This window comes from Vespa mandarinia, chromosome 17 (genome assembly GCF_050613455.1).
Source record: "Vespa mandarinia isolate Hongniang chromosome 17, ASM5061345v1, whole genome shotgun sequence".
Taxonomy (NCBI): domain Eukaryota; kingdom Metazoa; phylum Arthropoda; class Insecta; order Hymenoptera; family Vespidae; genus Vespa; species Vespa mandarinia.
This window is the reverse complement of record NC_140826.1, coordinates 4,484,554-4,512,285: the sequence shown is the minus strand read 5'-3', so window position 1 is coordinate 4,512,285 and position 27,732 is coordinate 4,484,554. Positions and strand designations below refer to the sequence as shown.

The window sequence follows — 27,732 nt, the reverse complement described above, 5'->3', positions numbered from 1 at the left end:
TCGCTTTGCTAAACTCTAAAATATTATTTAACTTTATTTTATATCCGATAGCAATATTATTTTAATACCGTTTAAAAAACTTTTCAAAATATTTTTTTCTTTTTTCTCTTTATTCAACCATCATGCTTGAGCTTTTTACTTCCTTCCCTCGTCATAATATTTTTTCAAATACACGGGACATTAAAACGGTATTCTACTTTCTTCTAATTAGTAGCTCGAAAGATAATACAACTTTTGACCTCATTCGTTAGGATGAAATTAATTACTCTTGTAAATGTAAGAAATTAATTTTCCGACTGTATTTTTTTTTTTTTTTTTTTTTTTTTAATTTTACATATAGATCGAAGTAAGATAGGACTGTGAAGATATTCGGTAAAGGAGACAGGCTTTATCAGAAAATTAAATCTTTACGATTTCTAAACATTTATCCTTCAAAGTTGATGGAGATCGAAGATCTCTTACGCTCTTTCCACGCTGCTCTCAGTGTAATTGTACTTTTACAAAGCCTCGAAAATATATCGAGATTTTCCTGATCCATTGGGAACTCGAAGAAAATCCTTTAAAGATCAATCGTTCTATATCTTCTATTTCTTGGGAAGAACTTTAAGCGTTTTCCTTTTCAAAGGATATACGATCCAACGGATTTACACTTTATCGAGAAATTACGTCGTAAACTATTTTAAACGATAGCAATTTCTCTAACATATCACATTTTTCTTTTGATAGAGTCGTAAAGGTGATATACGTACATATCTATCTCGGTAAAGTTTGTGCAAGGAATAAGAGAATAGTACGTTTTATTAAATCTGAATGTCACGGAGATCCAATGTAATCTTGGAAAATTTCAAATTTTCTAATAAAGGAACGATCACATTATCAAACTCGTATATTTGTCTAGAAAGATGTCGACATTTTTCTAGAAATTTTAGCTATCTCTTTGTGTCAATTTTTATTACTCGAACGGACGCTTACTTTTTTTACGAACGACAGTACGTATTAGCGAGTTTCTCGAAAGATGTCTGTGATTTTTCTTCACATACACACACACACGAAGGAAATTGCAAAATGTTTCGAATAAGAGAGAAACCTAGTCCCGATAGTTAAGACGATAGGGATTTAAGTGTTGAAAGATGAAGAGAGAGAGAAAGAAGAAACGCGAAAGGGAAACGAAAACGTTGAGAGGGACCTTAAATGGCGACGACATAGTACACGAGTCTAATTGTAAATTATGCAGACGCAATCTCAAAATTCAAACAGTCAGTAGGGGAAGATACTATAGAAGAAGTTAGGGTTAGGTAGTTTTAGGTACTCGTCTGAGATATGAAAACGCAGTATACAGCTTTTTTCTTCGAAGGACTTCTTACATTTTATATAGACTCCGTTTATTTTTTCATCTTCACTATGCCGTTAAAAAGGATCCTTTTTTAAACGTATAATAAAAAAAAGTCGATAATTTCATTCTGATTTTTTTCTTTTTCGAGACGATCCAATCAATTTTTTCAAACGATCCGATCGACATCTTTTTCTCTTTTAGTAAGTAATTTGATTTAAAAGGAAAAAGCTAAAGGAAGATGAACGCTCGGCGACGCTATCTTCGGCGTGTTACCGGTACGCTAAGAATTTCTTTCACTTCGCTAGAGAATTTCCTTATGAGAGGAGGAGTACGTGAAGATGAATATATTTTAAATAACGTCAGTATGTGGAATTTCTGACTATCGACCTTTATCATATGACGAAATAACGAATGCAACTTCTATGAATATGTTGATTCAAAATTATCATTCTCGTATTAATTTGATTCATAAAATACATATATCTTATTATCATCATCATCGTCAACTCTTTACTCGTCTTTTGTTCACAGTAACGACCAGTAGTCTCGTTGTATTACTAAACGCGGTTTAGTGAGATTTATATCTACGTACATGGAGGTATATTTTATCGATCGAAACTATGTTCTACGTAGTGGCCGGAGTAGAATTTCACAAGAGAAACACGTAACACCATCCGTTTAAACCACCACACCTGCCAACAACAAAACACGAATTAATGTAGTTTTTATCTTGTCTTTCTTTATACGCCTCATTGAATTATCTTTTTATTTTATTCTCTTTTTATTATCGGTCAACGTGTTTACTCTCTTCGTGAGATATTTATAGAAAAAATTCGGCCTCGACTTTCTTCTCCACTCGGAAATTCTCGGCTTCGCATAATTCGCCACTTTGTTACACAGAGTGTTTGTGTGCGTGTGTGCGTATGTGTGTGGGTGTGTGTGAGAGAGAGAGAGAGAGAGAGAGGAGAGGTGACGAGATAGTAACGAATAAGGTGATTTGTATAAGTTGTGTGATTATAGCAAACATTCCATATCTCATCAGGATATGAAAATATCCCACTATTTCCTAGTCGACTAGCTACTATCGTCGCGTTATCTAAAAGTACGTACCTATCAGACTAACAGTATGTACAAATGCGAATCTGAAGAAATATTGTAATAATGAATGATTAATGAAAATTCAAAGATAAAACAATGAAGGTCAAGTTTATTCCTTTGCCATATTTAAATAATAATTAAAAAAAAAAAAAAAAGAAAAGAAAAGACCATTTAAAAGGATTTCCTCCGTGGAAATTCATAGGTTTTGAATAGTTAATTAAAAATATTTTATTCATTGGGTATAGATTTTTATTTAACATAATACTTTAAGATCACGAAACTACTGTCCACGAATATAATTTCTTTGAAAAAGGGAGAGAGTGATTCGTGAGCAGAATAAATACGAAGGACTAAAAGGAGAACGAATAAAACGAATTACGAATCACACCCTGGTAAAGTATTTCTAGCGTGTTCCCTCTTTGACCCTTTCTTACTTAACTAAAATGGTTTTACTTATTTAATATCTTATCTATCCTTAAACTCCATAAACTCTTGCGATTCATTTAACATTCAACCAAAGATGTTCGAATACTTAACAAGACAAAATTTCAACTTTCTCGTTAATTCCAAGTCGAAGTCTATTTCAAGTACTTACCTACTATGTAATTATGGAAGTTTCATGGGACACATTGTCTCTAGGATGTAGGACGAACTAGAACGAACATGTTCTTCGAGCTATGTTTCGTCTCCTAGTTAACTCATGCAAAGAGACTATTTACATTTTCGATCCATACTTGGACCATTATCTATCTATCTTTTCTTATGGGATATCTTTTATCAGTTATGTTGAAAACTTTGGCATGACAATCTTTCTTTTTCGAGTTTATATCTACTTTACTCGAAATTTTCTTGTAAATAAGTGTGTGTGTGTGTGTGTGTGTGTGCGTATTGCAAGAGTAAACTTGCCTCGAAAAAGTTTTGTTATACTTGTACGTACATCCTATCGAAAGCGACGAAGCGAACAAACATCGAATCTGTCAGCTGCACTCCGTAGGACCGCAAATGTCCAAGGGTGTTATTATCTTCTTTGTCGCAACGAGTTTCACAGATGTCTTTATATACATATATATATATATATATATATATATATATATATATATATATATATCTCCCTCTTAAAGTTTTCTACTTAAGATTGGTGGAAAATATCTACGGAGAATGCAACTATAATGTTCGTAGGATTTATCACAAGTTTAACATAATACGATGAAGTAATGTCAACGCAGCTGTCAAATTTAAGAAATAAGCGCAGGTGTTAGTCTTCGTTCGTACACCTGACGGATTCCGTAAATTCTTTGAACGAAGAAGATACGTGTCAATTAAGAATTAATAAATTTTATTAAGACAAATTTATCGATATATGAAATAGAGATGTCTACCGAGAGATATTAATTTTATCGCGATTTATCGTTATCGCGAGTTTAAGCAAATTTTTTACAGGCTTTCCATGTAATTATTTAACATAATATTCTTCCTCCGTTAGAAACTTAATTATAATTAATAAGAATATATAAATTTTAATATAACGCGTCGTTAGAAAGAAAAACGAGGAAAGAAATTGAATAGAGGGCGAATTAGAAATTTCCACGCGAATTTCTGAACGCTCGGTAAACGTCAAAGAGAGTTTCGTGATTTATAACTAATGAAATGCCGAACGAAAAGAGAGAACGATGTAAAGCGTAACAAAGGAAGTTTCCTTTCTTCTTGAGAATCAGGTACCGCGCTTGTAAAGATATTCTCGCAAGAATAGGAACATTTTGCTTTCATACCCGTAGGAAAAATTGCACCTTAATGATACAAAGCGTCGTCGTCCTGAAGGAAGCTCGTTTACTTTTTTATTAGAAATAATAGAGCATCTTTCTTCAATCGAGAAGCGAACAAAATCGAGAGTATCTATATGTAGTTTACTATAGAAATACACGTAAGGTAGTAGTAATAGCTGGATCTATGAATCGTAGAGAAACGGATACACATACACAGGCGTATATACATACACATAGATAGGTTTAATATAACACGGATGCTCGCGTAAACAGAGCGGGACCAGTTACGAGAGGTTACGGTAGGAAATTCGCAACGCGAGAAGTTGGCACAGTCAGCGGTAAAGCAATTTTCCAATTTTGCGCATAGTTCGACGATCGAATTACAATTCTCATGATACTCGATTAGTACGCTTGTTTGCCATAACGTTGCCCAACGAAAACATACGTGTTGTTTGTTGCTTCCAAGCCGGTAAACAACCGTTTCTCATTGATATGCAAACGTTCGCAATATCATTTTCGTCTCAATTTTCTGAGAATTATCACGTGTTGTAATTTCTAAATTCGAGATCGATATTGTAATGGGGGAATCTTTAAATAAAGAAAGAGAGAGGAGACGAATGTTAAAACAAAATACGTGATACCGAGTGTTTTCCTTTTATCTTTTAAGTCCTTTCATATCGAATAGCGGAAAACGTGCTTTGGCGAAAATAAAGCGATATTGGATGTTGCGAAAAGACTCATACTCACCCTCCTCGTCCAACAGGATATTGTCAGGTTTGATGTCTCTGTGAACAATCTTATGACTTTGTAGATAGTCGAGAGCGAGAGCGATCTCTGCGACGAAAAGAACTATGCTTTCCTCGGAGAATTCGATTTTCTGTTGTATGTGATACCGCAAGTCGCCACCCAACAACAAATCCGATACCATAAACAGGTCCTCTTCGTCTGAGAGGGAAAACGAAATTGTTATTGATGTTGATACATCTACACAAACATGTTTATCTAAAACGACAGCGAATTTGTATTAAAGAGTATTACCTATGGCTTTCGATGTCCCATCTAATAATAGCACGTTAGTATATAATACGGTAAACATTTTCGCCAATAAGTTCACGTTGCACATAATCGCGATGAGCGTTTAGAAACGGGTATAGCGAGCAGGAGGATAAATTTTCTGAGTAGATCGGACGATTACATTTATCCTCTTAACTCTTTGAACAATGACTTCTCCTAGTATTACTAAGCTAACTTTGGATAACTAAGAACGATATGTGCAATATGTAAATGGTCAAACAATAATTTGTCAAAATAGAAAGACGATTTAAAACAGCTGGAAATGGCAAAGAGCAAGAGAGAGAGAGAGAGAGAGAGAGAGAGAGAGAGAGAGAGAGAGAGAGAGAGATATGTTTCAAACGACTAGAATAGTTAATCTTAATAGACCAACGAATTGCTCTCTCAATAGCTACCTACTTCACTTTCTGTTTTTCCGGCTTTCCGCGAGATTCCTTTCGACCAAAGTTTCGCATTACTCAAGACTCTCATTTTAAGGGAAGAGCGAAGAAGAAAAGAGAGAGAGAGAGAGAGAGAGAGAGAGAATCAGTCAACTTGAACGATACAACTTCTCTTAGAGAGTTGAAGGTAATAATTCGACTTTCGAGATTCAAGTCAAAATCTAGGGATAATATCAATGTGAATTAACGAAAAAGCAAGTAAATTTCTGTAAGTGCCAAGATGTGTTGTACTGGGAATAGAAATAATCGATGATAATTTGTAATTTCGTTCTTTCATTTTTTCTTCCCCCATTCTCCATCTTTTTCTCTCACATATATATATATTATTTTGTTAAAGTTTCTCGTTCGAATGAAATTCTAGAATTAAAAGAACAGCTTACCTTGGAAACTGAACCACAGATTCACCAGACACGGATGTTCCAATTTGGAAAGAATTTCGACCTCTCTCGCGACATTTTTTAATGCTCCTCTCTCCGCACATTCTCCTTTGTGGACGTATTTCATCGCATACATGTTGCCTGTACGGTCTCTCTTTTGCACTATGCAAACCTGAAGAACGAAGAGAATTCATTCGTTTTTTAATATCCGATTTGGAATATTGCCAAGAACAAATCGATTAGAGAAGCGGGACTAAAATCAAGTGCTTAATTAACGGCATTTTGCAACATTTTCTTCATCCCTGATTCGTTTAATCGACTTTCCGATTTGTCGGCGGGTCATTAACTTTGATAAAAATCCATCGAAATTTATCTTCCCTCTACCTATCTTTTATAATTTTCTAAAAATATATAGAATAAAATTTTATCCTATATATTTTATTTTTATATATACATACCTCTTATTAGGATTCATCGATCCAATCTTGTATGTAAATACAAGTCAATCGATTAATTCTTTAATGATATCTCAATATGTAAATAAATAAATATTACGAATGAAGTTTTTAATAATATTAGCATAATTGAGTACGGATGAGATACTATTTGGTAATAAACGCGTTAATTTACGAAGTCAGTATTTATTTTATTTTTTCAACATCGTTACATGAACGTAATTACGAGATTTAATCTCTTCGAAACCTTCAGAGAAAATGGAAATTCGGTGGCACGAAAATGTATCGCCTGTTATTTCCGTCGTTCAAACGATCATTACCAACAACGTGATTGTATTTTAATTATTCGCGGTCGCGTTAATACGATCCCATCTATGCTCCGATACATTTATCATAAGCGGTACAAGTAAAGTTGGGGCATTCGAATTTCGTGATTCACAGATCGATTACATCGTATGCTGTTTTCGGAAGGTCATAACACGAATATCGCGATGCTCTGAGCATATTACTGCATATAGCAAACGAGACTATAAATCCTATTCGATGCAATTTTTCATTTCGGAAAAACGCGATCGTTTTATACACATATATCTACGAATTTCGACGAATATTGCAAAGTATTTTTCTATAGAAAAATGAAAACGAAAAAATATTAAAAGAAATATATAATAAATTACGACGTATTACGTCAGATAAATTTGCCAATATCATTCGGTCCGATGGACGAATAAAAATCCGTTACGCTCGGTCTCTTTTTTTCAAACGAATTGATCAAGCACTTTTATAACAACGTTCATTCCTCCGTTAACGTTTTAATAGATATTAAAATATTTTTCCAACATACCTTTCCGAAACTTCCTTTGCCTATGGCACGTAGAATTTCAAAGTGATCGAAATTCACTGTAACAGATATGTGGTAATGTTGTAGTAAAAATATTCGTAGAAGTTTCGACGAAGAAAAATGTCGCGACGTTAGCTGATATCCACGTTTTTCATGAATTTTAACGCAAAATACCGTAGGAATTCGTATCTACGAGCTCTACTTTCCATGTTAAAGGAAAAGAATCTAGCATATCTTTAACCATATTCAAATCTATGATCATACTGATAGAACGAAATATCGAATAAAACGAGATGCATAGGCATTTTCGAATATCAACGATTGTTGATGATAAAAGAAAACAAAAAGAAAAATAAAAAGTAAGAGAAAGAAAAGTGTTTTCTTTTTCTTTTTTTTTTTTTTTTTTTCTTTTTCTTTTTAATAACGCTCCGCTCGAGTAATGTGGTTGAAACGAACTGGTACGTTCTCTTTGTTAAATTCATGAACCGAAATATTTGCGACTTGGTGAAATTCGTATATACGTCGATAGTTATTTACTATTGATTTTAATCATGAAAATGTATATCTTCTTCTTCCTCTTCTTCTTTTTCTTCTTTCTATTCGCAAAGAAATGAAATGGAAAAAGAGAAAAAAGAAACGACAAGGACAATACCTTCTTCTCCTGGAGTAGGTACGCTTCTGTTCGATTGGTTGGCTCCCATTTTTTTTCCTTAATGACTCTCGAAACGTGACACGAGTGGTGGTGGCCCGTATAAACTGGAAATCCACTTGGAAGTTTCATACTTCCACATTTTCCCACACTGAATTCTTCATTGGATCTCGGCCAATGGATTTCGAAGTACATCGGGTCGACCTATGTATCGATGATCTTCCGCTTGTCATTGATATATGTTTCCCTTGTTTGTGGATTTAATCCCTTCCCCTCCTTCTCTCTCTCTCTCTCTCTTTCTCTATAGTCGTTGAAGGTACCGATCGGTATGTTAATTAGGGACGCTCTTGTACTAACGAGCGTCAACATCGAAACCAGAGACGTATTCGCGAATATCGAATAAGCGATGAGACATTGTACGTAAGTAAATAAGTAATTAAGTACTTGTTTTCGATCTAAAATCGTCCGAATAAATGGCGCCAATTTGGAACGTAAGACTTATTGTTAAATCCGTTAGAATGCTTTTGTTTTCGACCGAACGTCTATCGATTTCTAAGCTTATTGGAACAACGTGTCTGTTGTGTGTATCTAACAGAGTAAATTCAATCGGTAGACAAAATTAGCTTGGCTGCGATTTCGTGCTCGGCCTTCGCTCTTATTACTTTATTTCCTTTCGTTGGATTCGACAGCGAAAAGAATTGAGAAAATGTATTCTCTCGTTGATAAATACCAATTACGGTTTCGTTCCTTCTTCTAAGGAAATTTATAAGATGCTCGAGCTCTCTTTCTCTTTCTCTTTTCCAACTTATTCCTTTGAATATTGAGTTACACTTAGACGGAAAAGAAGAGGTCATGTGCAGAGAAGAGGTTTAACGAAGTTAATTAGCGCGTGGGAGAAAGTCGACTTCCGTAAGGTTACGCGAAGAATATCCTCTTATCGAACTTAATTAAAACCTGTATTATTTCTTAGAAATGTGAGCGCGTGCGTGCGTGTCAAGCGATGCAATGTGAGAAGAAAAAGGAACGATACGAAGGAAGGTCGTTGAAATCTTTCGAGCGAAAGAATCGACCTTATTCGCGATTGTTTCGCGAAAGCCCTTTCAAAAAATTATTTTCTTCTCGACTTATTACTTTTCTTAATGACTTCTTTCAACTTATCGTCCAAACGAGTATGTCAAAATTTGAATGGAAGTTAGTTGAAAAGCTGCCGTGCCAGTTTCCCCTCTTCCTTCTAAAAGTACTTTTTATTGTACGGACGGAGAAAGAGAGAGTGAGAGAGGGCGAGAGAGGGCGAAAGAAAGAAAGAGAAAAAGAGACCGAAAGAAAAGCGCGCCTCCTTTTGTCAAGAGAAAATCTATCAAAAGTGACAGACGAGTACAAGACGAGTTATTGTGAATGCGCGCGATAGAGTATTCGACCTATTAACTTTGCATGCCTTGAACATACATACATAAATCGATAAAAAAAATCGATTGCAAATCGACAATTTTAATGACATTTAAGATAATTGAGTTATCCAAAATTTTCCCGCGCGCGGCCCATTTGAAATTGATGCCTCTAGAGTTAAACTGATCCTTTGAAATTAGAAAAAGTTAAAACGTACTGTCAATTTTAGTTGAAAACACCGATCATCAGCTTCGTTTCTGATGCTCCAAATCCTCTTGAAAAAAATAATCGATGTGCCGGAATGTTCCCACGTGATATTGTGAAGTTTTGTTCAAGAAAATGAACACTTTCGTCGAAAGTTCAAAAAGAATTATTCTTCGTGTTCCTTTGGGAAGAAACAGGAACAGGAAAGGAGTTATCACGTTCGCGGTCGCCGTACGAGTGTCCGCTCTCCGTTGGATGGTTCAATGTAACGCGCTTCCAACGGCGTCCTCCTACTCGTGTGCGTGAATCTCTCTCTCTCTCTCTCTCTCTCTCTTACTTACTCTCTTTCGACGATGAAGAATCGCGTCTGCGCGAGAGTCCGCGCGTTTGAGCGCGTGCCATGTGTAGTCGCGGGCGTCCCGACGCTTTCCGACCTGACTAGACGTCCATTCTCTCCCTCTCCCTCTCCCTCTTTCTCCTTCTCTCCCTGTTATTCGCATTTACATGATCGAGCAGATGGCAGTGGCACGCACGATCGCGATGACGGAGAGCCGGCTGCTCTCGTCTCTCGCCAGGCTCTCTATTTTTCTTTAACTCCTTTTCAAAGAGAAATTCTATACTTCTCGAGTCGAGTTGCATTCTCGACTTGAATTTTCTACGGTAGAAAAATTCACAAATGATATCTCCCTTTATGAAAGAGTAAGGATGAGTCGCGTACGTTCATATTTATGTTTGCTAATCAAGTGTCAGATTCTAGAAAAAGAAAAAAAAAGAAAGGACGCTGACGCAAGAATAAGAAAGATAGAGAAAATCCCGAAAAAAAATCCAAATAGTAAAGTGATAAGGAATTAGAACGAGAACGAAACATAATGAAATATTAAAACAATTTGTAAATAATATCAGCACGCCAGTCAATGACGTTAACAAAGTTTTGCGTCAAAAGCGTTGGAAATTCGCTAATCGATAATAAGAATCGTTTCCGTAGGGTAACTCCAATGGAAATAGAATTCGAACTTGGCGAACTAACGAAAATTGTAATGCAATTAGAGAATTGCCGAAGATAGACAGAGATAGAGATAGAGAATCGAGAGACGGAGAAGGGTGTGTATAACAAAATTTCCTATCGTTGCCACAGCTGATGCCATTTCCGCCTTGGCGCATACCAATCACGTTTCCCTTCCTTCTCCGTCCCTCTCCGTAACTCCCCTGTCCCTTCTCCTCTGCACCCCCGCTCTATCGTACATTTTCTCTCCCCAACCGACCGTTTCCCTTTTCATCCTGTCCGTGTCTCGCCATTATATGGAAAAGTGGCTCTCCCTTTCTTCCTTCGAATCTCTCTCTCCCTCTCTTTTTCTTCGCTTTCACGTGGACTTGTATTTCTTTTTTTCGGATGGTACTTCAAAATCGAAGAGCATAGGTAATACAAATATTTACACGATGACTATCATTGAAATTAGAAAAAAAAAAAAGAAAAAAGACAAACAAAAGAAAAAAGTCAGAGATATAAAAGAACCTACGATATTTCTTCTTCTTTAACAGTCTACGTTGGGATCAATAACGACGTCGTGTGCATTCGCTCGAGTCTGCTTGAAATAAATCGAATAAACCTCGACTAAAGACTGCAAGAGAGAGCGAGAGAGAGAGAGAGAGAAAGAGAGAGAGTGAGAAAGTCGACAAGTTGAGAACCCCTGTTCTCTCTACCTGGCCAAGCTAGGAGAATGGTAGAGTGTCCTCGTAAAAGCGAGCGAGAAAGGCGATCGTGTAGAATTGAAGGGGATAGACGATGAACAGGCTAGAGTTCGACGGTGTGGGCCGTTTAAAGAAGGACACCCGATGTATACAGACACATAGAGAGGGAGATAGAGAGAAGGCATTGTACTCCTCGTCGTCGTCATCGCCGTCGCCGTCGTCGCCGTTGCCGTTGCCGTCGCCGTTGCCGTTGCCGTCGCCGTCGCCGTCGCCGTCGCCGTCGCCGTCGTCGTCGTCGTCGTCGTAGTGTTGGGGCCGTTTCCAGGTGCCAGCGAGGAGGGCACACGCAGTCGGTGCTCGTCACGAGCCAGCAACCGTCGTCCTCCGTGCCACTCCGTCCTCTCTTTTTCACCAAACGTGTGCGTGTATCATCTCTTTCTCTCTCTCTCTCTCTCTCTCTCTCTCCTCTTCCTCTCCCTCTCCCTCTCCTTCTCTCTATCTTTCGTACGATGAGTCAAGAAGAAGGAAACGTCTCTTTCTCAGTGAGGACAAACGCCCGACGCTGAAGTCTCTCTCTCTCTCTCTCTCTCTCTCTCTCGCATGAATACGAAGAATCGTGGGAAAGAGAGAGATAGGTATATGCAGAAAGAGAGCGAGTCGGAGTTTAAGAAGGAAAGAGAAAGACTCATCGACAGAGCTGCACTGCGGCTATACCCTCCTCTCTTTCTTTCGCTCCCTTCTAGTCGACGACTCTCAGTCAGCGAGTAGTCGCTTTGCGAGTCGTAGTCCCTCATTCTCTTTCTTTCCTTCTTTGTCATGACTCCTCTCCGTAGAGAGGAGGAAGAGACATAGAAAAGTTCCTTTACGGTTACATTCTTCTCGATGCAAAGCGAGGACGCTACTTCGTAAAGTGCACCGCGCGTGTGGGTCGGCCGGACGAAAGGAAATCGAGAGAAAGAGAGTGGGAGAGAAAGGAAGAAGAGAGGGGCAAGAGGAGTAGGAGAAGGAGCAGAGAGAGAGAGAGAGAGAGAGAAAGAGAGAAAGAGAGATGAGCACGCTCTCCTACAGTCGCGCAAACGAAAGCCGAATGTGTACGGGACAGCGAGCGTGTCACGGACGAGATGTAAAGCTTCCCGCGATCAAAGTACTGTGCTGTTAAAGCTGCGTTTCCATCGGCACTTAAAATCGACCAAGAAAGATCTGCCAAAAACTGGAGCCCCTCAAGTCCAAGTACGTATCGATAAACAAGAAAAAAAAGAGAGAGAGAGAGAGAGAGAGAAAAAATCCATTAAGCTACGATCGTGTTTTGGATTTTAATTCCTTCGAAGGGAACGTTCTTTTAGAGTTGTTAGATAGTAACAATTATATGAATTCGTTTGTTTCTTCTTTCTTTTTGTTACGTTTTTTTTTTTCTTTATTTTTTCTTTTTTGTACGGATTTATCGGTGCATGAAAGTGTGAGTGATATGTAGATATAATATACGAAGTTCTCTTTCAAACACAGTGAATCGCGCTATCTTTCTCAACTTGTTATGCATCATTTTTCGTTTTTACGAGTATGTTATGTATTACGGATATGTTTACTAACGACTTGTGTGTATATTAGAGTTTACGACTAGAGAGACCGATGTGAAAGCTATGCGAACCTATCGTATCCTACCTACAACTTATTACATTTAAATGATACATATGTACGTTGAAATCGATCGATCGATATCACTCATGACGAGAGTGATATTATTCCACAAAGGTTTCAGTCTTTTCTTCAAATGACGATTATTTTCTTTTCCCTCTTTACGTCTTATTTCTCTTTTATGTCTGCTTTTCTCTCTTTTCCTTTTTTTTTCTCTCTCCGCCATCACCGTAAATTCAATATAAAAGGCAAAGAAAGCTTTTAACGGTGGAAAACAACGGGGATCACGTTTTTACAACTTGCTTTTTTTTTCTTTTCTACGGGTTTCTATTATCTTTCTTCTCTCTCTCTCCCTCTCTCTCTCTTTCTCCTTTCTTTTCGTTGTTTTCCATTTCACCAATTCAGATATTTGTTGCGTTGACATGTAACGTTGGAATTAGAAAAATGTCATTCGAGTGAAACGAGTGGGGGTCGTACTGTTCCGACAAAAACACACGTTTAATGCTTTGGTAAAAAAAAGTGAGAGAGAAAGAGAGCTATCATTTGCACAATGCTCGTTTATTGGGATTAGATAAAACGTATAGTGGTCGATCCGTTATTCTCTTGTTTGAGAAAGAAAAAGGTAATTAGAACGGTCGTTTGTTCTTTCTCTCTTTCCGTCACACCGTCGTTATGTCAAAAAGATCGAAGACCGCAACGCGAAGCGTTGTTTCGTTTCCATAATTAAATGAAATCGTCCAGTTTTACGTACATCAAGCGTTCTTTTAATTGCACAATGTTCACATCTGGTGTCTCGATTTGTTATGTTTTTCTTACCCCTCGTGTCGCCTAAAAATCTCCGAATCTTTCATAGAAAAAAAAAAAAAAAAAAAAAAAAAAAAAAAAAAAAAAAAAAAATCGACGAAACTAAATCACAAGGAAAAAAAATCGAAGAGACGAAACGAATGACTCTTTAATATTTCAAATAACTTCTTTACGTATTTCTAAAAAAGATCATCGTAATGCGTGAAATACCGAGAAGGTCGAATATTGGAAGTCTTATTCTTGAATGGGATGGTTTTGCGAACGGCAGGTACGAAAAGGATACGAACCCGAAGACTTCCTTTGTTCGGAATCCTTATATGTGTACTCTTATGGATGCGATAGGAAAAAATTTGTTTAGAAAGTCCGTGCGCGCCGGCCGTGAGTCACGTGTAGTAGTAGAGAAACAAATACATCTAGATATACCTGACCCATGCGCGACTCACCTAAGTGCCGTCTTTACAGCAACATCTATTACTCTTTTATCTTATGGCGAATAGCAACAGTTTTTAATTAACGTTTATATGTTTTTCTTTTAATTGCAAGAAAAAATTCTGAAAGAAACCTTATATAGATAGAACCATACAAGGTGACAACCTCGATGATTTATTTTTTAATTAAAAGAAGAAAAGATTTTTGAAATTAAAGAAATAAATTCTAATGAATGCAAACGATTATTCCGCGAATTCTTTCATAAATTATATGAAATTAATTTTCAACTGGTCCCACCATATTCGATTATTCGTACTCTATGAGTACTCGGTAGATTTATTTTAGAGATTATTGTATTTCATTAGAAAACCGGTAATATGAGAAAAATGTGTTAATGAAATAAATTCTGCTAACAATGACGGCAGCATTATATCGAATTATATTTCTGTGTTGGAAGGTGTGTCGTTTACTCGCTCTGATTTTTCTTACTCGAGGGAATACGCTAGGATGGTTATATTTTATTCGAACGACCCTAAAACTCGAGAGGAAATTAATTAATGCCAGGCGTATCGCATGTCCGTGAGCAAAAGAGGGTGAATCGAATCGATAGACAACACCGCGTTTCTCTTCGAAATGAAAAAACAAATGATATCTCTCTCTCTCTCTCTTTCTTTCTTTCATACGATCGATTATTTTTCCAAGAAGTTAAAATTATCGGTACGTGGCAGCTTGCAAGGAGGTGAATCGAGGTCGAGACGCCTACAATAAGCGTCCATTGTGTCACTCCGATATTCTTGAATTAAATTGTATTCGATAGAAATATCAAACGTTGCCATTTTATTCTGATAAAAAGAAACTATCGAGATTGATTGATCTAATAATAAAAATTTATATGATCTGATAATAAAATTGGGAAGACTACATAGAATTAATTACCTTGCTTTACGAGCGACGTAATCTCTTTTTTTTTTTCTTTTCTTTTTTTTTTCTAGAGATAAATGTACGTATAAAATTATTTACGATGCAAATGCCTTTAGAAATTGTCGACGGGGACAAAGAACGAACGAATAAACGGACGTTGGAGCGACGAGAGAGTTGCAACGACAGGTGCATTCGAAATCTCCCTCGAAACGACAATAAATTTACTGGCGAGAGCGTAAATAGTCCGGCATGATCGCCACGTGTAGTAGCGAACCCTGTCCTCTGAAAACAAGGGGAAAAAAGAAGGTTAAAAAGAAATTGCCCGTTCTATTTCGACAGGATGGCTGGGCCAGGAACGGCCTCAGCCGGAGTTGGAGGCGGAGGTGGTGGTCAACAAGTAACAGCGGCCCCAAATCTCCCTGCTAACGCTTTGTTAAGCTACAAGAGGACCTGGTGGCGAAGAGTGGCCCCCTGCTTGGCTTTTCTAGCAGCTTTTTCAACTGCCATGGCGTTACTTCTCGTTTGGAGCGAAGCTGCTGCATTAAGGTAAACTTCTAATTCGACGCTTTAAAATTATAATCATTTTTTTATTGTCTATTTCGTCCGAGGAATTTTCAATTGGCGCGTATTAGTTAACATTACTTACACGTTAATAATTTTTTCATTTTGAACACGAACCGATTTGAATCGATTCCTATTCTCTTTTATTGCTACCGATCTTAAAAGGGTGATCATCAATTCTCTCGCTAATGAGACCTTTGAAACTTTAAAGCCGACCTTCCGATATTACAGGAGGCAAGCCTTCGACGCGAACATGACGAGGGACTACGTGCTTAACAGCGTCTCCATGGACAATCCTCAGCTGATCGCTTACATACGCGAGGTTCATTTTAAACCAACGACTCATCAAGAGTTCCTAAACGCGACGCAAACCTCCGAGGAGAAGTACGTTGCGAGTTTGACACAAAATAAACGCGAGGGTGTCTACATTGAATATATCAGCAGGGTAGGGATTTATTTTCAAATTACGATTTACCTTTCGAATTTTATTATATAATTATGGTTCTTCAATCGTAGTCCAACTTTTTTGACACCCCACTTTAGAGAACTTGCGTATAATCGATTAAAATTTTTAAACGAACCTAATTAATATCAATATTTCGCTTGTATACTTTTACTTTTTCTTTTTTCTTTTTTTTTTTTTAACCATCTAGAGATCTAATTTCGATCGTACGAATAATATTGTCGTTTTTCTTTTTTTTTTTTCCTTCTCAGATAGGAGCAATGTCTAGTACAGCCTGGCTCGATTCGAATTTGAATTGGAGAGGCGTTTTGATCCTTACAGATCCTAGAAGTTTCTTTGAGGCTCAGAAAAGCAGTCGTAATTTAAAAACGAGAGTGCTTCATTCATGCCTGAGTACCGACAAAGTCATCAAAGAAGTAAGCCTTCGTTTAAGAAATTCGTCGAAAGAAAATAATGATCGATCGGTTAGATTGCTATCTTCGGTATTTCAGATAACGTATCATCAGGAATCCGAGGTCCAAGTTACCAAATTAGGCGAAGGACCGAACAGTCTTGTTTCATCGGACGAGAGTTTGCCGACGACCAGATTGAAGTGTTTCCCTCTTTACAGTGTACTGCTGGCCTATAACGTCACAACTTTAGATTATCTGAGTCTCGACAGTCCAGACATTCAAGATGGCCAGGTAAAATTAAAACTTTATTTTTCAGTCGTCATATAGGATATTTTTTTTTTTTTATTTTATCGTTATTTGACCTTTTTTTTTTTATCACGAACAGGTGTTAGACACGATCCCTTGGGAAATCATAAGGATATCTGTCCTTTCTATACGTTGGAGTACGCATCATAGCACAGCGGAAACGAAGAATCTCATTGAGAAGCTAAATAGCAGAAGATATAAACTCGTCGAAACGACGGACACAGGCAAAAGGATATTTATTTACAGCACCCTCCTAAAGATCTAATTTTTTCAAATTAGAAAATATCGCCCTGGATCGATCATGGACGTAAGGAGAAAGAGAAAAAAAGAGATAGACGATTCTTGCCTTTCCAAAGTCCACAAACTTATCATAGATCCTTAAAATTTCGTCTGAATTTTTTTTTCTTCTTTTCTCCGTCTCCGCAAAGAGACGTATTATGGGTACTTAAAATCAAGAATCGAATGTCGTCGAGTAGTTCCAATTTTTTACATTTGATAGAAATGTCAAAATTTGAGGAACGTCTCATCTTATTTTCGATTCTTGCGCGAAAGTGAGCTCGCAACGACGACGACGACGACGACGACGACGACGACGACGACGACGACGACGACGACGACGACGACGATGACGACAAAAACAACGACAGTGACGATTTCAATCTCGTTCGTTTATGTCGGATACATTACCCTTTGCGATTTAATCGATTTAATCTTTTTTCGTTTTTCCCTTTTCATCGATTCTATATCGTATCGTATTTAATAACAACGATCAAAAGCGAATAAAAGAGATTAGAATTTTATTTTCCGTCCATGCGAACATTACACATGACAAAGACTGAGCTGATCGAGCTTAATCAATCGCGAGAGTTATCAGAGGAAGAAGGATCGAACGAATACGCGATGCCTTATTTACATACACACACACACACGCGCGCGTGTGCGCGCACATACACACACTCACACACAGAGTATGCAAACCAAAAAGCTACGAGAAATAGTGACATTTACTTTCGTACGATTTTACATTGTAAGTTCATTTTTAATCTAATTGTAAGCTAAGTTATATAACAAACCACCGAACATTTTACGATGGAAAGCGTGTATTTTATTTTCTCTTTTTTTATTTTCTTTTTTCTTCTCCCTTTGCCGCGGAGAACTCGTTGCGTCAATGAAATGAGATGAATGCAAAAGGGTGAGAATGTCATGTATGCGCGCGCGCGAGAGAGAGAGAGAGAGAGAGAGAGAGAGAGAGAGAGAGAGAGAGAGCGAGAGAGTATCTCTACAGATATAATTCTGTGAGTTACTCCCGAATACCTAAAGTACGGGCCTTACTAGAATGTAAGATGATATTTGATAAGGATAATATAGAATGTTTTACGGCGTAACAAAGATATAAAGAAACGAGATGAATATCTTTCTGATTAGGTTAAAACAATATCGATTGAATGGCTAGTTTTGAGATACAAGTAAAGATGTAGATCGTTAATCGTGTTCAATCGATTTTCCTAAATGTGAAAAAATGTATGAATGTATGACGATTTAATCTGGAAAAATATCAGAAACGACGAATTGTTTTTTGATATTGATAAATCTTCTTGCAATTATGTTTTGCGAAGCTCACGTGGATCATTCATACGGTATATTTATTCGAAAAGTCCGTGTTATCCTTCGTAGATCATTCCAGGACTCGTATAAATCGAGACTCGCACATATTTGCTACTATATTACTTTTCTATCTATGTATCTATTTGCGTCTTTTTTTTATACCCATCATCCTTCTCTCCTCCTCCTCCTCCTCCTTCTCCAGCACCATCCTCCCACCCGATCTTGTGCCTTTTTCTTCGTTTCTTCTAATCCTGATTTTTTTTCTTTCTTTTCTTTTCTTTTCTTTTTTATCATACGTATTATTGATAACGTACGTGTAAGTTGTATTATTGACGTCGAGTAAGTTTTTTTTTTTTTTGTACCTTTGCTTTACAAAAGAGCGTCGATTCCTTTTGAGAGCAATAAATAAGAAATATATTTTGAATCACGTTTACGAATATTTCATTCATTTTTAACCCTCCCTCTCTTCAATATATTTTTCTGCCTGAATCGCGATATACACAAGTTCGTGTATTCGTTTTATTTGCAATAAAATCGATCGTCATTCAAAGCTCTAATCGTTAAGTAAATCTTGTAGCTCGCTCGTTATTGGCTTTGAAGTTGTGATAACAGAGTGATCGTTTTCATAAGAAGGGAAAGAAAGAGAGAGTGAGAGAGATGAAATGGAGTACCTCGTTTTTCTTTATTTTCCTTTTCGATTTTTTCCCTTGTAATTTTTTTGTAACCGAGCAAGCATTAGTCTTTTTTCGTTCGTAACTCGCTTTAATAAATCAGAGATAGATAACGAACGTACGAAGAGTGATATCGATCGCCAATGAAATATTTATCATAAATGATTTATTGATAAATGAGCTTTCATTGGTATTGTCGAATGATCGTAAACGACGATATTACTGGCGATCGTTTTTAAACATTTATTTCATTCAAATTTTTATTCGAACTGCACGCGCCTTTCTTTCTAGATGAATTCCTATAATAAAGATATCCCTTTCGATCGAGAATGGATCGAGACGAATCGTCGTATTTTATAAATAACGCTTTGAATAAAAAATTCATCATTCGTTTTAGATGGCTTTCCATGAAGATCGAAGATAGTCGGCGACGACTGAAAAAGGATCGTTTAAAGTGCTTTAAATATTTGCGATCTGTGTTATTATCGTAATGAGTTCGGTATGTCAATTTGAATGAACATCCTTGATAACAAAACGTCAACGTGTCATCCTCACGAGACAGTAAAGTGCGATGTTAACGAGGATCGACGTTTTCGTTTACCGTTCTCGTACAATCATTTCCGTGTATTACTTCTATTATCAAACGATAATATATATCTCTATGTTATTACTATAAAACGTTGCATATGATTTAAATGAAAGGAGATCTATTTGAATTAGAATAATGTGTCATAGACTCGAGAAAAAATTAGACTCCGATAAAGAAATAAATTTCTCTTTCTGAATGAAATAAGGTACGTAGAAATTGTAAGTCTAGAGACTTGTAAAAATTGTAAAAAGGGAAATAAAAAAGACGAATTTAAAGGAACGATTAAAAGGTTCATTTTCTACCCGAAAGACAGGTACTCGTTAATATGCAGCACGATACCTTTGATGTAGCACCTTTCTTTGCTCGCATTGCAGGAAGATGCAAATGCTTTTCAACGTTGTCGTCAACCGCCGACGGTAACCGCAGGCTCTGTGTTCGAATAAGATTCTCTTTAGTCTTCGAAACGCGTTGGCATACGTTTACTGTGTTCTCAAAAGACCGACAAAGATACGTCTAACCGTGAATAATCGTGCGTACAATTCAAATTCAAATTCATAGAATGTCGGACTAGATAATTCGGACAAGGAGGCCAAACTTATTTTGTTTTCTCTTTATCCGGATGTTTACTTCTTTCAGAAAAAAATTTCTTCTCCAATGGGATTAAAAATCAACAAGAGTACTTTCATCGGAAAATATTTCAACGGATCTCTCGTTATCGTTTCTTATCTTTCGATTTGAAAAATATCGTCGGTCGTTTGTTTATGAATGAAAAAAGAAGGAAAATAATTATGAGGATCAAAAAATTACGTAAGATAGTAGATTATTCAATTCTAGAATTGATTTCTTAATTCTGGAAAATCAAGGTGCAGATATTTCTTGTATAAGTACAAGTCAAGAATGAGAGAGAAAATAAAGTTGTAGCGATTTGTAAACGTTTGACGATGTTGTAACTTGTTCAATTAACTCGGAGGAAAGGCTTATACGATAATCCAAGTTTTCTTTTCAAGTAACAAGTCAAAGAGGGGGAGAGAGGGAGAGAGAGGGAGGGAGAGAAAAGGAAATGAATTAATGCAAAGAATCGTATCGTAAGAATTATCTCATTGACGTTGCACGATTATTAGCAAACAGATGGGATCGCAAAGGTTCTTTCTTTTTTCAAGGAGCATAGAGAATCGAACAAGCGCAATCTCCTTGTGTTCTCATAATTACTTTCAACAACTGGCCTAATGTCCGTGCGATAGAGTCGCATCGATCGATCGATGAACGATAATTGTTCTATCTCTAATGCTTTGAAAAAGACATCTGCAACTTTATTAATTCCTATTTGACAAAAGAGTTAATGATCGTTAAAGCTTGACGAATAAAACAACGTTCGGTTTCTGCAATAATCGTTGGAATTAGAACGAGAGGTGTCGCTATCAAAATGTTCTATTCGTAATTCTATAAATTTATCGATCTAATAAGGGAAGAACGTGGAAATAAATGAACACGATCGTTCGTATATGACAGGAACATTAGAACTTGGTAGGAAACGTAGCTATTTACTTGTAAAAGCAACGTTTAGTTTAATGCAAATTTCCTAAGACCACGACGACGATAGTAAACGTTTGCCGTCAAAGGCACACGCAAATACGCAAAGCTGTTTACAGAAATGCACTCCCGACGATATCCTTTGATGGCAAGTCCCTTTATTTATTACGAGTAGAATGCTCGATGTAGTTACTTGATTTTCATGGATTAGAAACTGTTAAATGTTATCGAGAGATTGGAGAGAATCATTGACACGATATTATTTTTCATTCTTATTTTTCATTTTCAGGCTATATTATTTAAGAAACACGATAATCGGGTTCTTCACGAAACTGGAACATTATCGAGGGTAACGCAAGAAATTCTTAAAAGCCTGTATTTTATCGTTATTATAGAAGGCCGAGCCAATCGGCGTCAATGATGTTGTATAGAATTTTCGACTCCGCTAGTTGATTACTGTTTATCGTGATTTATAAATTTTTGTATTTCACCACTTCCAAAGCCGATAGATAAGTTCGATTAGTGATAATGTTGGTTAGATAGTGGCAAGTGTGATATACGATTAGCTCGTTCTCGACGAGTCCATTCGGTTTTCTTCTAGCGAGTTTGCTCAATTCGAAATGCAGCTTTTCATCATTCGTATTAATTAATTTGCAAAAGAGCAACGAAATCACGCGTTTTCTTTCTCCTCTTCTTCTACTTCTTTCGTTCTTTTTTCTTTCTTTTTTATTTTTTTTTATTTTTTTTTTTATTTTTTTTTTTTTTTTCATTTCCATTTCCATCGTCGTGAAAGGATCTTCTTTACAATCGAAAAAGATCTCAAAGAGTGAACGTTTTCGTCGTCTACTTTCTCGGAAAAGAAGAATTCTAAGTCACAGAAATGGAGGAAACAGGAATGCTAAACGGTGCACCCGTTCGTCAGGATAGCAAGAAACTCTGGCAATACTTCACTTCGATTTCCGGTATTTAAACGAGAGCTCTAACGTTTCCCCATAGATATCATTTTTCTTCCGTCGTATAAACATTTCGAATTTTGAATTGAATAATGATCGAATTTAAATTTCGTCCAATTTCATTTACAAAATAATATGAAAGGATAGAGATAATAAAAAGGAATTGGACTTTCCTTGTTTTCTTTTTCCAATTTTTTCGAGCGCAAAAAAAGAAAAATCGATCACAGTCTATCTCTCATTGGGTACAAGCGTAAGTGCCTTATCGAGTATGATTACGTTTGTCCACTTCGAAAATACTAGAGTACTAACGGAAAAGATAAATAGGAACTGATTTCTCGAGGTTAAAATTTTCCAGAGAGATCCATTATTTTTCTTTCTTCCCTATACAATAGAATGAGATCGTGGAAAGTTCGGTAATATTTCCTATTTAGTCAGTTACGCCCTTTTGGCTTGACGATCGGAAAAGTACGAGAGAGGCGAGATGAGGTGAGGCTTGTAACGTCAGGAAACGTAGATAGCTACTCAAAATTTTATTACGTCGAACCGAGAAAATGTTTGAAAGCTAAGAGAAATCTTCATTCCATTGGCAATGGTAAGGCACACGAATGATGGAACGAGTGCTTTCAAAAAAAAGTGGATAAGTAAAAGCTCCTTCGGATTCCTCCTATATCGTCGTGTACGTAGTACCTATGTAGTTGATTTTTCAAAGCATCGCTCCCCTACAGCTCCCCGGCCCTCCTCTTCATCTTACGGTACACAAGTCGCGGTATTATTTTTCTCTTTTCAGTAAACTCCGTAGCAAGCGAGTTTGTGGAAAATTTAATGGTGAAACGTCGTTTTTCTGCTTTTTAACGATTAATAACACGAGAGAGTATGTACTTTGAAAGATACCATTTCAAAGTACATACTCTAGTATAAAAAATATTCCAGATATATCTACGTTTCTTTTCTTCTTCTTTTTCCTTTCCCTTCCTTTTCTTTGAAAGAACGAGCCACTTTGTAATATTTTTAAGAGGTCTCAACTTTAAACAACTTATGTCTTTCGCGTATAAATAATGGTCTCTTTTTAGAATAATCCCAACAACGTTTCTTTTGCAACGAATTATATCGTCCGATGAAAATTAATCATACCTAATGACTTCCGATAAGAGATTATCCGACGAAAGGGATCTTTTTTAATATGGAATAAAATAAAAATAAATAAAAACGAATATCGTGTTTTTTCTTTAGTTTGCTTATTGGCTGTCGGTGTTGGAACAGCTATGGCATGGACGGCACCGATATTGCCTGTTCTATATGAACCTGACAATTGGTTGGTAATAACGAAGGACGAAGGTTCGTGGGTTGGTTCGTTGTTAGCATTGGGAGCTATGTTGGGTGCTTTACCATCCGGCAAAATGGCAGACAAATTGGGCAGGAAGAAATCCCTCATGTTATTGGCCGGACCCTTTCTATTATCTTGGCTGATAATCATCGTAGCCTCCAGTGCCTGGATGCTCTACGTAGCCAGGCTGATCGTTGGTACTAGCGTCGGTGCAACTTGCGTTTTGGTACCCACTTATATCTCCGAAGTCGCAGAGACATCGACCAGAGGCACTCTCGGTGCTTTTTTCCAATTATTTCTTACAGCTGGAATATTATTAGTCAATGCGTTAGGTTCTTTTGTCAATTATACGACTTTGGCGATCATTTGTGCGCTCGTCGAAGTTGCCTTCCTGGCGACATTCTTTTGGATGCCTGAGTCACCACAATGGCTCGTCGTACGTATCGTACAAACATTTCTCTTTCTATCTTTTCCAAAGTAAACCTTTGTAATAATCTTAAAATAATTTCCCTCTAGAATATGGAAAGAAGACCGGAAGCCGAAGTGGCGATGAAAGTACTCCGAGGCGATTCTTACAATCCCAACGAAGAGATAACGATTATAGAAAGTGCAAAGGAAGAAGCATCGTCCAAAAAATCTTCCTTCCTTGATATCTTTCGCACGGTTGGATCTAGAAGAGCCTTTATATGTTCTTGCGGTGGTATGCTCTTCCAACAACTTTCCGGAGTAAACGCCGTTATTTTCAACACATTAGAAATTTTTCAAGCAGCTGGAAGTTCTTTACCTTCTGACGTAGCTGCGATAATTGTCTCATTGGTTCAGGTAAATTTTTTCCTGACGATTCACAAGGATTATCTAAAACAAATTTAATCGTTTTATATCTTCTCCCTCTCTCTCTCTCTTTCTCCCTCTCTCTCTCTCTCTCTTTTTCAGGTGATAATGTCCGGTGCAGCGGCAGCGATCGTAGACCGAGCTGGTAGAAAACCATTGCTCATGTTCTCTTCCGGAATGTTAGCTATTTGTCTCTTAGCATTAGGTATTTATTTTAAAAAAAAGGACGATGGCGATGACGTTAGCTCGTTAGGTTGGTTACCACTGGCTTCTCTGACTCTTTTCATGATTGCCTTTTCCATTGGGTAAGCGAATTGAATGAAATTAATGGAACCGTATACAACGAAATAATTTTGGTAAATATTTAACTATGTTCGTCGTCATAGGTTGGGCCCAGTGCCTTGGATGTTGACGAGCGAATTGTTCACTGCCGAGCTGAAAGGGATCGTCTCGAGTGTCGCTGTAATGTTAAATTGGTTTTTGGTCTTTTGTGTGACAAAACTTTTCCCATCGATGACAGAAAAACTAGGGATGGGTGGTACCTTTTGGTTCTTTGCTGTAATCATGGTGATCGCAACCGTCCTCACTTACTTTATATTGCCAGAAACAAAAGGGAAATCAATCAGAGAAATTCAAGACGAGTTGAATGGTGTTTGATTGGCAAGGTCGCTTCGTACTCGAGATAAAACCTTGCCGTTGTTTAATTACGTACAAAAATGAAATAGGACTTTGCAAATTTGTAAGAAAAGACACGAGATCATTTCATTTCTTTACGCCTATTACATGGCTATTATTACGATCAAATTATAATCTCGTAATCGTTGTATTCAATTACGGCAGTACACGTCAATCGTCGATAATTGTCCGAATCATTATTAGCTATAAACAAATACGATGATATGTTCACCTCAGTGTCCTTCTGATCGATAACTCTTGCGAGTTTGACGATGACAATGTTAGAATGAGAGAGAGAGAGAGAGAGAGAGAGAAAATTTGTATGTTTGTTTCTCATATAACGCAAAAGAAAAATAAATTTTTACATTCGTTTACGTGTACCCGCACACGTTTTCATGGCTCGAACGTAGTAACGAGCTGTCATTTGCAAACTGTTTCGATTTTAATGGTCCTTCAGGAAATTTTCAAGAGGACGAGTAAGATATATTATTTCGATTATTGAGAGGTCTAGTCGATATTTATGATAAAATTCGGACGAACAAAAAATTATCGTAATTGTTTAGTTAATCGATGCGATATATCAAATATCTAAAATCAATTATTCGTAAAAAGATTGTAGAATTTCATGTTGCTCCGAGGACACGTTACTTGTGAATGACCCGTATATATCGTTGTTGATCATTTAACGTGGTCGTTCGTTTCTAAATAATATTTTTAGAAGCAGATGACCTTGTTTAAAATAAAATACGTAAGATGGAGTTATATATATATATATATATATATCGCTCAGTATATGAAATATGTTATGCTTGAAGGTAAATCAGATATCGTTAAGTACTCCAAAGTTACGTTTGTCAAAAAAGGAAAAGAGAAAAGAAGAGAGGAAGAAAAAAAAGATATTTGTAATACTTTGTTACGAGTCCATTATCATTAATAATATTTCAAAGAGAATTAAATTTTGACAAATTAAATATTAAATCTCGCTATTAATAGTGTAATTTTTCTTATTAAAATGTTTATGGAAATGTTTGATGTACTTTGTCCTTGACTATACATATACATATACGTTCTTAAGATATTTACAAATACCAATAATTTATAAGTAATACGGTTTACATCGATAAGGAAGATAGAGATTAAAGTTTCCTTCTGAAAATCCCAGATAATTCTACAAAAGAAAGTAAATAATCCTTTTCGATGATTCGTATTACATCTTACCGACTGTCCGATGTAATAAATCATTTGACGCGGAACCTACATAACGACGCAATAATTCATCTTAACTTTATTACACGTTACTTGTCATAAATGCTAATAAAAATATTTAAATGGCAAACATTTTCTTCGGTATGTAACGTAAATATACGAGACAATGAAATTAAGAAATGTAGTGTTTCTTAGTTGTGGAAAAAAACGATATTTATTTATCACGAATAACATTTACAATGACAAGGAATGATCGATGGAATTTTTACGTGTAAATATCTTTTGTGTAATGTTTGTATTTTATCTTCAATAGAAGAAGAATAGAAAAGTGATATGTGTACTCTTTGTAATTCATTATCTTTCTCTCTCTCTCTCTCATTCTCATTGCATTATATACGATACAAGTTTTCTTTGTATAGTTTACGATAAAAATACGAGATCAATCACGAAATTGAACGTGCATAAAATGTAAAGATTTCATTGAACGTAGATAAAACGTAGAGATGAAAGAGAGAGAGAGAGAAAGACTGCGAGTAATAAAAAAAAGAAAAAAGAAAAGAAAAATTTTTTTAAACCGGTACCGTCGATATTCCAACAGTGAAAGCAATTTAATAACTACGAGGTATAAATTTGTCGATATATTTTATAAATCCGAATGCGCGAATTATGGCAGGGCGCACGCACGAAATGGAAATTATGATATATTTATGCATACAACTGTTCAAGTATCCATCCAAAAAGATTTCGAAAATCTGCGATATTGTGCTTTGAATGTTTTGTGCTATTTGTTACGTTGCATGGAAAAGTTTTCTGCATAATTATGATTTTTCTACCATGGATATCGATATTTGTTCATAATTGTTGAAAAACTCGTTGGGTTACACGTTATCGTACATGATGAATGTTAATTATATTCCAAACACCGGTATATTATGAAATATCATAAGGAAGAAATGGAAAAAATAAAAAAATAAAGAAGAAAGATTCGATATATATATATATATATATATATATATATATATATATTTCTTTTCTCTTTCGTTTCGTTTGGTAAAAGAAAATTTCACGGTATATTATTATATGGGAAATTAGTTAGTTATTACAACATGAAAATTCCATTGCCTTGGGATTATCGTTTTTCTCACGAGCACAATTCTCATTCTTATCGTTATTGATATCGTCAGCCACAACGAAGTGTGATCTCATTTTCCAATCTCTTTGAGCACTTACCTTTGCAAAGTATTACGAAGTATGGAAAGATTGATCGATACGTAATGGCGACTCATCGAGAGAATCGATCGCTTGGAATTTCAACTTTTATGACCTTCGCGTTAATTTCTTGGATAGAAAAAGAAAAAGAAGAAAAAAAAAAGAGAAGAAAATAAGGATAAGCTTCTTCTTTTTCTTTTTTTTTTCGTCGTCGTTAATAAAAATGCAACATCACGGACGTGCGAATCCTTTCGATCATTTTTTTCCTCCCTATCCATCATCGCGTAATCCGTTTTAATGTATAAGCAACCATTGTTTTTACAGT

The 27,732-nt window shown here is 36.4% G+C and overlaps 3 protein-coding genes across 14 annotated transcripts in view; 2 read left to right on the top strand and 1 right to left on the bottom strand.

The window, feature by feature from the left end:
* Positions 1-27,732, bottom strand: part of LOC118443534 (serine/threonine-protein kinase 32A) — a 41,810-nt gene that overhangs the window by 3,152 nt on the left and 10,926 nt on the right. For 2 of the 9 annotated variants that reach the window (XM_085662304.1, XM_085662305.1), the window contains exons 2-4: positions 6,086-6,254; positions 5,233-5,253; positions 4,942-5,139 (exon numbers count right to left, since the gene is read on the bottom strand). In XM_085662304.1, coding sequence (XP_085518430.1) covers positions 4,942-5,139; positions 5,233-5,253; positions 6,086-6,218 — 352 coding nt within the window. In that variant the 5' untranslated portion in view covers positions 6,219-6,254. The other 7 variants (XM_085662300.1, XM_035870681.2, XM_085662303.1 and 4 more) reach the window with 7 other exon arrangements.
* On the top strand, positions 8,426-19,780 carry LOC118443539 (protein Star). 3 transcript variants are annotated; one of them, XM_085662308.1, is made up of 7 exons: positions 10,149-11,034; positions 11,157-12,536; positions 15,432-15,638; positions 15,885-16,098; positions 16,368-16,532; positions 16,608-16,799; positions 16,894-19,779. In XM_085662308.1, the coding sequence occupies exons 3-7, from the start codon at positions 15,433-15,435 to the stop codon at positions 17,077-17,079; spliced, it is 963 nt and encodes a 320-aa protein (XP_085518434.1). In that variant the 5' UTR covers positions 10,149-11,034; positions 11,157-12,536; position 15,432; the 3' UTR covers positions 17,080-19,779. The 3 variants fall into 3 exon arrangements, with proteins under 3 accessions (XP_085518435.1, XP_085518434.1, XP_035726584.1); XM_085662309.1 differs by lacking the exons at positions 10,149-11,034; positions 11,157-12,536 and adding an exon at positions 8,426-8,443 and having other exon boundaries at positions 16,894-19,780; XM_035870691.2 differs by having other exon boundaries at positions 10,149-12,536.
* Positions 21,753-27,158, top strand: LOC118443536 (facilitated trehalose transporter Tret1). 2 transcript variants are annotated; one of them, XM_035870684.2, is made up of 5 exons: positions 21,753-22,171; positions 23,393-23,922; positions 24,003-24,308; positions 24,420-24,622; positions 24,704-27,157. In XM_035870684.2, exons 1-5 carry the CDS (start codon positions 22,090-22,092, stop codon positions 24,972-24,974), a joined length of 1,392 nt encoding a protein of 463 aa, XP_035726577.2. In that variant the 5' UTR covers positions 21,753-22,089; the 3' UTR covers positions 24,975-27,157. The 2 variants fall into 2 exon arrangements, with proteins under 2 accessions (XP_035726577.2, XP_035726579.2); XM_035870686.2 differs by lacking the exon at positions 21,753-22,171 and adding an exon at positions 22,203-22,838 and having other exon boundaries at positions 24,704-27,158.